The sequence below is a fragment of the Mobula birostris genome, chromosome 9 (genome assembly GCF_030028105.1).
Source record: "Mobula birostris isolate sMobBir1 chromosome 9, sMobBir1.hap1, whole genome shotgun sequence".
In the NCBI taxonomy this organism is placed as follows: Eukaryota; Metazoa; Chordata; class Chondrichthyes; order Myliobatiformes; family Myliobatidae; genus Mobula; species Mobula birostris.
The window spans coordinates 109,875,108-109,887,922 of NC_092378.1; the positions used below are offsets into that span (position 1 = coordinate 109,875,108).

Here is a 12,815-nt window from a genome sequence, read left to right on the forward strand (position 1 = left end):
AAAGGTTTCTATTGTACTAACCTGGAAATATATCATCAATTATTCTTCACTGGTCAATAGTCCTGTGAGAATCCCGCCACCAAAATACCAGCTGCAGTTCAAGAAAGTGCCCCAATACCGCTGACTTCCTCATACCTCTGGGTTATAATACATGCAGTCGGGAACATTGTGGTGATTGGGGGCAGCTCGGCACAGAACCTCTCTGTAATGCAATTTTAAGATGTATCTCCTGGGCTTATGAATTCCTTGCTCATTGTTTCAGTATTCCAGTCTTTTGATGACATGTCTGATTTTGTTCTAGGGATGGACCAACTTGCAAAATCTTGATGGAGAGCAGATGTTTTTTTCCCAGTTGGAAGCCAAGTTTACAAAGCATGGGAGTCCTATAATACTGTCTGGCAACATAACCAGGGTCCCTGAGCAGAAAATAGCAATTATTTTATCACTTAACAATGTAATGAAAGAGACAGCTACTGTGTCAGGTCAGTACAATTGGAAAAAAATCTATTGCTTATTTACATTCTGTGGCCTAGCCAAATACATAGAAGTATAGTCACTAAAAATCAGATTTACAACTTGTGCAATGAAATGAAAATCATAAAAGTAATGTTTTGTATGACTTTTTAAGGAATTTCTAGATAGACCCATTTGAGATCATCAATCAAAGCAGCAGATTAAGTTGATAAGTATTATGTGACAAGTGGTTTCAGAAGCATGCAAATTTAAATTATACATTTAGGTTTATGAAATCATCATTATTCATTTATGAAAATAATAACGTTTTTATTCAGCCTTCCAATGTCCAATGAGTGGAAGGGATCTGTTTTATCTTTCCCAACTTGCACAACAGCTGTTAAGGCAATATGTTTTTAAAGGCAAGGTTGTTGAGCAGAGAGATCTTGGGATCCAAGTTCTAGTTCCTTGAAGGTGGCGACACAGGTCGATAAGGTGGTTAAGAAAGCTTATGAAAAGCTTGCTTTTATTATTTGCGGCATTGAGTTCAAAAGTCAGGAGGTTATGGTCAAACTTTATAAAACTCTGGTTAGGCCACATCTGGAGTATTGTGTACAGTCCTGGTCACCCCACTATAGGAAGGATGTTGAGGCTTTGGAGATGGTGCAGAAGAGGTTTACCAGGATGCTGCCTGGTTTAGAGGGCATGTGCTATCATGAGAGGATGGATAAACTTGGGATTTTTTTCTTTGGAGCACCGGAGGCTGAGGGGAGATCAGATAGAGGTTTACAGGATTATGAGAGAAATAGGTAGAGTGGACAGAGAGTATCTGTTTTCCAGGGTTGAAATGTCTAATGCATGGAAGGTGAGAGGGGTGGGTTCAAGGGGGATGTGTGGGGTAAGTATTTTACTCAGAGTGATGAATGTCTGGAATGCGCTGCCTGGTATAGTGATAGAAGCAAATACAAACGTTTGTACATTAAAGGCTTTTAAGAGATGTTTGGATAGGCACGTGGATGTAAGGGAGATAGAGGGATATCTACATGTTTGTAGGTAGGAGGGATTAGTGTTTGGGTGCTTTTGATTTGCTTTTTAGCTGGTTTGGCACAACATTGTGGGCTGAGTGGCCCGTTCCTGTGCTGTACTCTTCTATGTTCTATGTGATTACTGTTCTGCCGATCCCAACACCAATTCCTAATCATCACACCCAATTACATCTGTAGAAAAAGCTGAATTCTGCATTTTGAAGTTTTCGTCCATAATTTGTGGAGTTTCCACCTGTTGGGAAATTGGTGTCAATCACTCTAACAGATTGTGTTTATCCTTTGAATTTCTCGCACTTGATCAACGTGCATGACCATTTTGAATTACTTAGCAGAAGAAATTGGGTCAATTTATTATGTAATTGGCATGACAAGAAGCAGAGTTGATCATGCTGAAATTAATGAATAATATCTATCATCCATCTAGCTATCTAAAAATAACAGGCCCTTCTGGCCTTCCGAGCCACACCGCCCAGCAAACCCCCAATTTAACCCTAGCCTCATCATTGGACAATTCTTAAATGAACAATTAACTTGCCATTCGGTACACCTTTGGACTGTGGGAGGAAGCCAGAGCATCCAGAGGAGATCCACAGGGTCAGGCAGAGAACGTACAATCTCTGTACAGACAGCAGCGGGAATTGAACCTGGGTCACTGGTACTAAAGCGTTGCGCTAACCACTATGCTACCGTGCCACCCTATATGTGAACGAAAGTGTCTATACCCCTCCCTCCAATATGGAATAGCATCCTTGTATTCATAAAAACCTTCCTATGATTTTTTTTTCCTTAGAAAGAAATCATTACAGACAGGCCTTTGTAAAGATTGAGGTGTCTGTGAGCTGGTAATTATAATTCACGGATTTCAATCTGTGGATACAGCAGCTGCTACTTTTTGGTGGAGGCTCTAAGTCACCTTCAACCAAGGGCAGTGCTGTATGGTCAGGTGTTTCTCATTTACTATTATCCATCCCTTACCCTCACCTCAATTTACAAGTTGGAAAGTAGTTCTTAAATTTTAAAGCTACAGTCGAATTGGGGTAGACTGGAGGTTGAGAGCAAAGGAATGTGACAAAAGAATTACCATCCCATTCAGTGGTAGAAAAAAAAGAAAGTTTGTTTTTCTTTGGTCATCCAGTCTGGCTTTGTGGAGGGAGGCTATGATGAGCATTAGCTGAATCAACACATCTGTTTCCACTAGTTCCTGGCTCCATGCCACTTCTAGCTGAGACCATCAGTGTCCTTGTTAAAAGACACTGTTAACTTTTTGGACCCCACAACCTAAATAACTACAAAATCAAAAAAATTGCAGATGCTGGATAGCTGAAGTAAAAATAGAATGCTAGAAACACTCAACAGGTCAGGCATCATCTGTGGAAAAAGAAACTGCCAATATTTCAATGTAAAGGCTCTTAGTTGGAACAAGTACAACTTGAGTTTTGATATTCAGTTGGAACGCAATTCAAAGTGTGACACTTCTGTATATGGGAAAGAAAACAGCATTTTGACTTTTCCTTCATCTTTGTGCAGTTCATTTGGAGCAAAAACTTGATGAGAAACAAAAGCAATACTCAATAGAAGCTGACACCTACCTTCCACGCATTCTGGCGTGCCAAGTAATTGGTTTCCTGCAGCAAAGGGGAAACACTTTGTCTTCAACGCTACGAGCAAGATACGGGCTATTTGGTAAGCCGACAAGTGTCTATAGTGATGTGCAGGATGTGAAGAGGCATATTTTGCGAGGTGAACGTTAAATGCAGTTTGGATTCTATTGCTCATTTTGGTAAATGAGTGATCATTACCTGGATCTACTCATTGCCATCATTGCCCATCCTGAACAGTTCAGATCCACAATAGAAATCAGTTTCATTGTGAGTGCATTGATACTTTGTCCTTGCTTTATATTTCAGATACTTTGTTAGGATTTGTTTTACAGTATAATGTCAACTTTACCCCATTTTACCACTGGCTTTATAATCTCATTCTTGGAGACTGCTCTGTGTGTGGGTGCAAGGTATAATCTTGTTATTGAAGAAAGGATTGATAGTTATTTTATTTTCAGATTTGCCTAGCAAAATGCTAAAGCTTGAACCAGGGCTGAAGATCAGAACAAGGTGGCGTAGGTGGAAGCTACTTCTGTGCTGACCCTTTTGAAGAAGTATCCAGTTAGACTATGTCTCCTCTGCTTTCTCCCAGTGCTACAATATTCATCTAATTCCCCTTTTAAAGTTGCTATTGAATCTTCTACCCTCAATGTACTGCCAATTAACTTAAATTTGTGAATTTTGCTGATTAAACCCACTAGCCATTGGATTTTTTTTTTTGCTGATGCTCTGTTTCAAGTGCAAGATTCTCTCTGGCAGGCGACTGACCCATAAGGAAAACTGATATGAATAAAGCACCACCAATTGAGTGAAGGGCTGATCAGTTTGACTCAGAAGCTGTCCTGTGCTAAGGTTGTTCTGTAGTACATTGATAACAGCTTCAATCATATCTTCATCACGGCAGGTTTTAGTAACACTCGAGGGGCTAGCTCTTGCACACCATTGAACTAGCAACCCATCTTCCTAGTCTGCAAGGACTCATTGGGAACACTGGACCATGAGGGTTCAATCTTCCTTCAGGATGTGAGGCCATCAAAGGAATTGTGCTGCCCTGTTTGGGAGTCTGGATCAGAGTCCTCATCCTGAGATTGGAGGAATGATACAGTTGGATGGACACCTGATGCTATAATTCACTCAGATGCCTAGTGAAATTTTTCTTAAGTAGTGTAAAACTACTCCAAACTGTGGTTTCACTCCATCAAAGCTATATTTGTTCCTAAATCTTTGTCTTTATTTACTCTTTCAGGACCATAATTTTGAAATAAAACCTCCCTTCAACATTTGGGCTCTGAGGAGAACAAAATCAATCTGTTGATATTCTCTACCTAGTTGGAGTCTTTCTTCACCATTTTCTATGTTGGTAGTTTTTCCCTGCAGCAACTTAAATTTTGGTTCCCATGAACCTTAATCAGTTTCAAAAAATGATTTACCACAACTTGCTTGCTGTTTTTCTCCCGTGTCTATTTTTAGAGGCATTTTCTTTCTCATGATCTTCTCATCACGCATGACTCTGTCACGACACATTTACTTGATCTCTCTCTTTCTAAGCCTGGTTTAAGTTCATACCACTTATTTTAAATTGCATATCCTTATTCTTCCAGAGAAAATTAACTGTTCAGACTTCTCTTCATAAGTGACAGCTGCTGCATTCCTGCTCATTTCATATGACTTAATGCGTGCTTCTGAAATAATTTTTATGACATAGTTTTGAGAACATTGCAAACTTGGTCATTATCTCCAATCAAGACTTTGATCCTACAGCCAGTATTTTATACTTCTGTAATCTGAAAAGACAGTTTTAAGTCACTACTTTCTGCATTCTGTCCATTAGTCAATTTTGTTGTGACTAATCTATTAATCTATTGGGCTTTGTTGACAGGATTATTGGATTTTTATTTATTACATCAAATAGTCTGTTCATAGGGTCGTAGAGCACTACAGTACAGAAATAGGCCCTTTGACCCATCTAATCCATGCCAAACTGTTACTCAGAGGGTGTGCGGCACAACTAACAGGTGTGTTTTCAGACATTTTCAATCTCTCCCTCTCCCAGTGTAGAGTACCCTCCTGCTTCAATTGCCCCCTTACCAAATAAAACCAAGGTAGCATGTCTGAATGACTGGTGTCCTGTCGCACTCACCTCAATAATTAGCAAATGTTTTGAGAGGCTGGTCAAGGGTTACATCTGCAGCATGCTGCCACCCACACTAGACCCCCTACAATTCACCTAGCGACACGACCGATCAACAGATGACGTAATAGCCACAGCTCTACACACTGTCCTTTCACATCTGGGGAAGAAAGATGTTTATGCAAGAATGCTGTTCTTGGACTACAGTTCAGCATTCAACACCAGTATTCCCACCAGGCTCAACAAGAAGCTCAGAGACCTTGGCCTGCACCCTGCTTTGTGTAGCTGGATCCTGGACTTCCTGTCAGATCACCAGCGGATGGAAGAGTGGGCTCCCTCACCTCTGCCCCTCTGACCCTCAATACAGGTGCCCCTCAGTGCTATGTCCTAAGCCCCCTCCTTTACTCGCTGTATATCCATGACTGTGTTGCCAGCCACAGCTCCAATCTGCTAATTGAATTTGCTGATGACACTATATTGGTTGGCCTAATCTCCAATAATAACAAGGCAGCCTACAGAGAAGAGGTTATCACCCTAACGTAATGGTGTCAAGAAAACAACCTCTCCCTCAATGTCACAAAAGCAAAGGAGCTGGTTGTGGACTATAGGAGGAATGGAGACCGGCTAACCCCTATAGACATCAATTGATCTGGGGGTTGAGGGGGTGAACAGCTTTAAGTTCCTCAGCATAAACATCACCGAAGATCTCACGTGGTCTGTACATACTGGCTGTGTGGTGAAAAAGGCACAACAGCGCCTCTTTCACGTCATATGGTTGAGGAAGTTTGGTATGGGCCCCCAAATCCTAAGAACTTTCTACAGGGGCAGAATTGAGAGCATCCTGACTGGCTGCATCACTGCTTGGTATGGGAACTGTACTTCCCTCAATCGCAAGACTCTTCAGAGGGTGGTGTGAACAGCCCAGTGCATCTGGAGATGTGAACTTCCCATGATTCAGGACATTTATAAAGACAGGTGTATAAAAAGGACCTGAAGAATTATTGGGGACCCAAGTCACCCCAACCACAAACTGTTCCAGCTGCTCCAATCTGGGAAACGGTACCACAGCATAAAAGCCAGGACCAACAGGTTCTGGGACAGCTTCTTCCACCAGGCCTTCAGACTGATTAATTCATGCCGACACAATTGTATTTCTATGTTACATTGATTGTCCTGTAGTACACACTATTTATTATAAATTACTGTGAATTGCACATTGCACATTTAGATGGAGACGTAACGTAAAGATTTTAACTCCTCTTATATGTGATATAAATAATAAAGTCAATTCGATTCAATTCTGCCTACTCCCATCTACACACACCTAAACCAACACATGAACCAAAACCCTCCATACCTGTCCTGCCCATGTACTTATCCAAACTTCTCTTGAAATCAAACCCATATCCGCTACTTCCTATGGCAGCTCATTCCCTACTCTAATCACCCTTAGAGTAAAGAAATCCCCATCAGGTTCCCCTTAAACATTTCACCTTTCACCCTTAATCCATGACCTCTAGTTCTAGTCTCATCCAACCTCAGTAGAAAAAGCCTACTTACATTTAACTTATCTATACCCCTCATAATCTTGTATACTCTAGTCCTAATCTATTCGATCTTTCCCTATAACATAGGTCTTCAAATTCTAGCAACAACCTTGTAAACTTTCTCTGCACTCTTTCAACCTTATTGACATCTTTCCTGTATGTAGGTGACCAGAGCTAGGTAGATGAACACAATACTTCAGACTTGGCCTCACCGGTGTCTTATACATCGTCTACATAACATCCCAACTCTTGTACTCAATACTTTGACTTATGAAAGCCAATTTGCCAAAAGTTATCTTTTTAACCCTATCTACCTGGTGATGCCATTTTCAAGGAATTATGAATCTGTATTCCCAGATCCTTCGGTGCTACTACGCTCCTCAGTGCCCTATCGCTTACCGTGCAAGTCCTACTCTGATTTGTCCTTTCAAGCTGCATCAACTCGCATTTGTCTGTGTTAAATTCCATCTGCTATTTTGAGCCCATTTTGCCAGCTGGTCCAGATCCTGCTTCAAGCTTTGATAGCTGTCCTCACTGTCTACTCTGCCCCCAATCTTGGTGTCATCTGCAAATTTACAACATTATTATCCAGATTATTAAGCTATAGATGAGAAATAACAATAGACCCAGCACCGATCTCTGTGGCATGCCACTAGTCACAGGCCTCCAATCAGAGAGGGAACCGTCTACTATGATTCCCTGTCTTCCCCCAAAGCTAATGTTTAATCCATTTTGCAACCTCATCCTGAATGCCAAGCAATTGAACCTCTTGACCAACCCCCCCAATGTAGGACAATGTCAAAAGCCTTGCTAAAGTCTGTGTAGACAACATCCATATTTAAGGTATCTTCCTTAAAAAACTCTATATGATTGATTAGACATAACCTACAAATCCGTGTTGACTATCCCTAATCAATCCCTGTCAGTCCAAATGCTTATACTGTATATCTGGTCTCATAGAATACCTTCCAATAACTTACCTATTGCTGATGTCAGGCTCACTGGCCAATAATTTATCAGCTTATTTAGAACAATGGAAAAATATTAGCAATCCTCCAATCCTCAGCACCTCACCTATGGCTTAGAACATTTTAATTATCTCTGCTAGGGTCACTACAATTTCTACACTAACATCACACAAGGTCCAAGGGAACACCTTGTTTAGGCCCTCCTCTGTAAACTGTACATAGTCCATGACTTCATGCAGTTTTATCTCACTTCTTTAGACTCTGCATTATTAGACCATAAGGTATAAGAGCAGAATTATGCCATTCAGCACATCAAGTCTGCTCCACCATTCCATCATGGCTGATTTATTTTTTCTCTCAATCCCGTTTTTCAGCCTCCTTCCCATAACCTTTGATACCCTGACTAATCAGGAACCTGTCAACCTCCGCTTTCAATATGCACTATGTCTTTGCCTCCATTGCTGTCTGTGCAATAAATTCCACAGATTGACTACCCTCTGGCTAAAGAAATTTCTGCTCATCTCTGCTGTAAATGGACGTCCCTCTATCATGAGACTGTCCCCTTTGGTCTAGACTACCCCATGATAGGAAACACCCTCTCCACATACACTCTATATAGCCCTTTCAATATTCAATAGGCTTCAATGAGAACTCGAGAATACAGGTCCAGAGCCGTCAAACAGTCCTCATATATTAACCCTTTCACTCCCAGAATCATTCTCGTGTACCTCTTCTGGACCCTCTCCAATGCTGGCACAATTGTTCTGAGATAAGGGGCTAAAAATTGCTCAGAATGCTGCAAGTCTGCTCTGACCAATACCTTACAGAGCCTCAGCATTACATCCTTGCTTTTATATTCTAGTCCTCTTGAAATGGATGCTAACATTGCGTTTGCCTTCTTTACCACCAACTCAACCTGCAAGTTAACCTTTAGGGAATCCTGCACAAGGACACCCACTTCCCTTTGCACCTCCGATCTTTGAATTTCCTCCCCGTTTATACAATAGTCTGTGCCTTTATTCCTTGTACCAAAGTGCATGGCCATACACTTCACTGCTCTATAATCCCATCTGTTACTTCTTATTGCATGTGATATGAACCGTGGTGGCGTTATTGATAGAAGAGGGGGTTTGTCTTGGGCTACAGAATGATCTTGATTAGCTGGCAAGTAGGTCAGATCAATGGCAGGTGGAATTTAATGCCAGTAAGATTGAGCTTACTTATGTTGGGGGCTGGGGGTCTAATAAGGGTAGTACGTGCACCATATATGGTTGGGCCCTTGGGAGTATTGAAAAGACAATCACCTCAATGCTCAAATGTCAAAATTCTCAAAGAATGTATCAAAAGTAGACAAGGTGCTGAAGAAGACATGGGATGCTTGCTCTCATTAGTCAGGGCAGAGAAGAAGGGAGGTCTTAGTAAAACTTTAAAGCATTAATTGGGTCACAGTTGGAATATTGTGTGTCGTTCTGGTCCCAACAGTATTGAAAAGACGTGATTACACTGGAGAGAGCCCAGAAGAGATCTATCACGATGTTGCCTGGGATGAAATATTTCAGTTGTGGAGAGAGATTGGTTGGGTTTCTTCTCCTTGGAGCAGTGGAGGCTGAGGAGATGTACTTGACAGAAACGTATAAAATTATGAGAGGCATAAATCGAGCAGATAATAAGAAACTTTTCCCTAAGGCAGAGAGGAAAGAACCAGAGGGTATTGCTTTAAGGTGATAAGTAAGAGTTTTAATGGGGATCCAAAGATGAAGTTGTTCACTCAGGGAGTGGTTACAATCTGGAACTGCATGCCTGAGAAGGTTGTGAAGCCAGGTACTCCCAACATTTAAGGAGCATCAGAAAGAGTACTTAAATTGTCAATGCATTGTAGGCTATGGACAAAGTGCTTGTTAATGGACATTAATATAGATACTCAATGATTGGTTTTAACTTGGTGGCATGTAGAATTTTTGAATCATGTATCGAGCGTTGTGGGCATCTATGTTGGTGCTAAAATGTGTGGTGACACTTGTAGGCTGCTCTAAGCACACTTTTGGGCATGTTGGTTGTTAACATTTCACTGCATGTTTTGAAATACATGTGAGAAATAATCTTGAATCATGACCTCTATTACTCTGTTACCTTCATCAGTTCTCTCCAGTACTTCCTCAAATGCCTCAACAAAATTAGTCAAACCTAATTTACTTTTAATAAATCAATGCTAGTTTTATTTATTAATTAATATATTTTTTCCAGTTTCCGTTTAATTTTGAATGGGTTATTGTCTTTAAAAGTTGCCTTTCATTGCCCTTAGACTGACTGGCCCAAGGTTTCTGGTTTTATATCTTGCTCTTGTAACACATTCAATTCTTCTGGTCTGTCATACCGCCCCAAGAAGTGCTGAATGAGTGTAGGCTATTTCCTTTGGATTGAATGATTCTTCTGCTGTGAGTTCTGGCAAAACTTTAAGTTTTGCCTCTGCCCATGTTTTAATCTGATCCAGTTTTTCTCCTCTTCCTCCTATGTGGGTCTCAAATGATGCAAACTGCCTCAACTTCACCTCAACCTTTAGCAACTTAGCATTGAGGCGAAGTGTGAGCCTATCAAAGCTGAAGATGCAATGTTTAAGTTATTTTTCTGTGTTTTTTAGCATAAGGAGAAGGACATTACATTGGGGCCAAGCATAGCATTGCTTTACGATGAATTACAGCAGAGGACATTACTAACTGCCTCCTGCTGTTGTTAGCTTATTTTTACTTATAACATATTCTATAATTTAAATCAAATGTTTCTATCAAAATTTGCAACAGAATAATCTTTGTTTTTACTTCCTCCATTGTCTGTATATTCCACATTTGTGTTCTGCCTCCCCTGAAAGCTGAGTCATGGTGAGGAAAACTTCCAGAGACTCTGGCTTCAAACTTGTACACTGACTGTGAGTCATTGCATTAATTTTAGAGGAAGGACAATGAATATCTTGAGCTGTACTCTCCCAGTCTTCATGCAGACACTTCTGGCAGAGGATGCTGAATAGAAATAAAAAAATAAGCATGTTTGCTGGCCAAGTTTTCCCTTTACAAGGCTCCAGCTGTTTAACTACCTCGGGAACAGCACCAACTTTGGACCCTCTTCATCAGTATTTTTGACAGCATTTTATTAACCGAGCCTCTAGCCCTTTGATCTTTGTTATTCTTAGCAAAGCATCATAAACTTTTCGTTTAGACTGGAGACTTTATCACTTTAAGGAGGGTCTTTAAGATTCAAAGCATTTCAAAGCTGGAAACACATTAGCTTATTCGCAGCTATAGAGCTTCAAAGCTCACAGCTTGCTCAGTGATGTTGCTGCCATAAACTGAACTGAAAGCCATTGTGCACTATGCTTACGCGGCTTCCAAGTTTCACTTAATTTGCGTGATGACACCAGAACGTGGCTGGTCACTCTGAGCAGTGCCCGTACACAGGATGCTCATTTTGAATTATCATTAAACTGGAAGCTGCAATTCCAAATGAAAAATACTTTTGCAGGCACTCCCAGAATATGATATCCCCATCTACTCTACTTGCCTCCAATTCTGTACCTAATCCCCCCTCCAGCAATCCTGGAAACTCTGCCTGTGCAAGCTAACAATCAGTGGCCACCATTCCAGCCCTGTTGTTCACAACAGCGAAGGGGAAAGTAGGGATGATGTTATCAAGATGCTCTGCGCTCTGCGTGCATCTCCCCTTAACATGGCTGCAAAGGTTAGTTCTGATGTCAACACAAATTAAGAATTTCTGTTAAAAATGTACAAACTCTACAGCTTTAAACTAAGCTCCCTAACTGAAATCCACATCCCTTTAAAGCCAGCATGTCACTTTATAATGAGATGTTGCAAGTTATTACTGTCGCTTAATGAAGAATGCAGTTTGAATTCCGTTGGTCATTTTGCAATGCTTTTACCTTGCTTCCTTCCATCCTTTGACCACAGAGGAAAGCCAAAATCGGATAGAATAGTTAAAGAAAATATAGGCAGGGACTGCACCTTGTGTAGGTCTGTTAGTGTTGTTACCTTGTGTACAGTAGAAAGGTGGCAATAAACTTAGAGGTTAAAAAAAAAGCTTGGTTGAATTACAAGCTGTCTTCAAGATGTGGACACCTGACTTATGGACAGCTCACTTGGCTAAATGGCGGAATGGATTTGTCGGCAGCTGTGGGACTCCGGGCTGCTTCTGATGGGTAGGAACAAGGCCTTTCCATCTGCCTTCTCTCCCCAACCCACCCCACCAAGCCAGAACTGAGAACTCTGAACACACTCGCTGGCTCACCTGCTGAGTCGGTGTGGATGGCTAAAGTGTCAATTTCCATCTTAAGAACTACCTTGGTTGCAAGCTGTTGTCAGGAGCAGAAGCCTGTCATAACCTGGAGAGGACCTATATTCTCAGCCTATCCAGTCAATTGTGAAATCTATTTTTTACATTGAATTTGCATATGTATTATTAATTCTCTCTCCCTCTAAAACAAGGTGATGCTCTGAACCTTCAGCATGAATGTAACATGGCTGAGAAAATTAAGAGAGAAGCAAGCCCTATGGAAACTTATAAACTCCAAGTGCAACATGAATTTCACTGCACTCAGATCACATCCTATAATCATAAGGTATTCCACTTAATCTAATCTGAAAATTATATCGAGACATCAAACAATTATTAGTAATACAATTGCAGTCTGAATGTTGCATGTGTAAATTTACACTTCGTTGCACAGCAAGTTATTTGAGAGAATTTTCACCCTCCTTTGCACAATCTGTTATTAAAATTAGATTTTCAATTTGAAGACGAGACTACAGACACTGGAATCTGGAGCAAGAATTAATCTGGAGCAAAGAACTCAGCTGGTTAAGCAGCATCCACAGGGGCAGAGGAATGGCTGAGACCCTGTTAATTTTAAGAGACACCCCATTCATTCTGCTATATAATTGCCAGATGAAGACAGAAATTTGCCTTGTGGCAGTTGGTTAGTGTAAAAGGCAAAATGAGTTCAAGATTCCATTGGGTGCTTTGTTCTGAATTTGATCAGATTTGTTTTCATTGGTATGTTTGGC

General features: G+C 40.9%; 1 protein-coding gene across 3 annotated transcripts in view; it reads left to right on the forward strand.

Annotated features, from left to right (window-relative positions):
- LOC140202958 (uncharacterized) overlaps nt 1-12,815 on the forward strand; it is a 228,661-nt gene that overhangs the window by 64,430 nt on the left and 151,416 nt on the right. For all 3 annotated transcript variants that reach the window (XM_072268599.1, XM_072268600.1, XM_072268601.1), the window contains exons 14-16: nt 302-482; nt 3,027-3,182; nt 12,237-12,370. In XM_072268599.1, the coding sequence (XP_072124700.1) occupies nt 302-482; nt 3,027-3,182; nt 12,237-12,370 (471 nt within the window). The remainder of the gene's footprint in view (nt 1-301; nt 483-3,026; nt 3,183-12,236; nt 12,371-12,815) is intronic.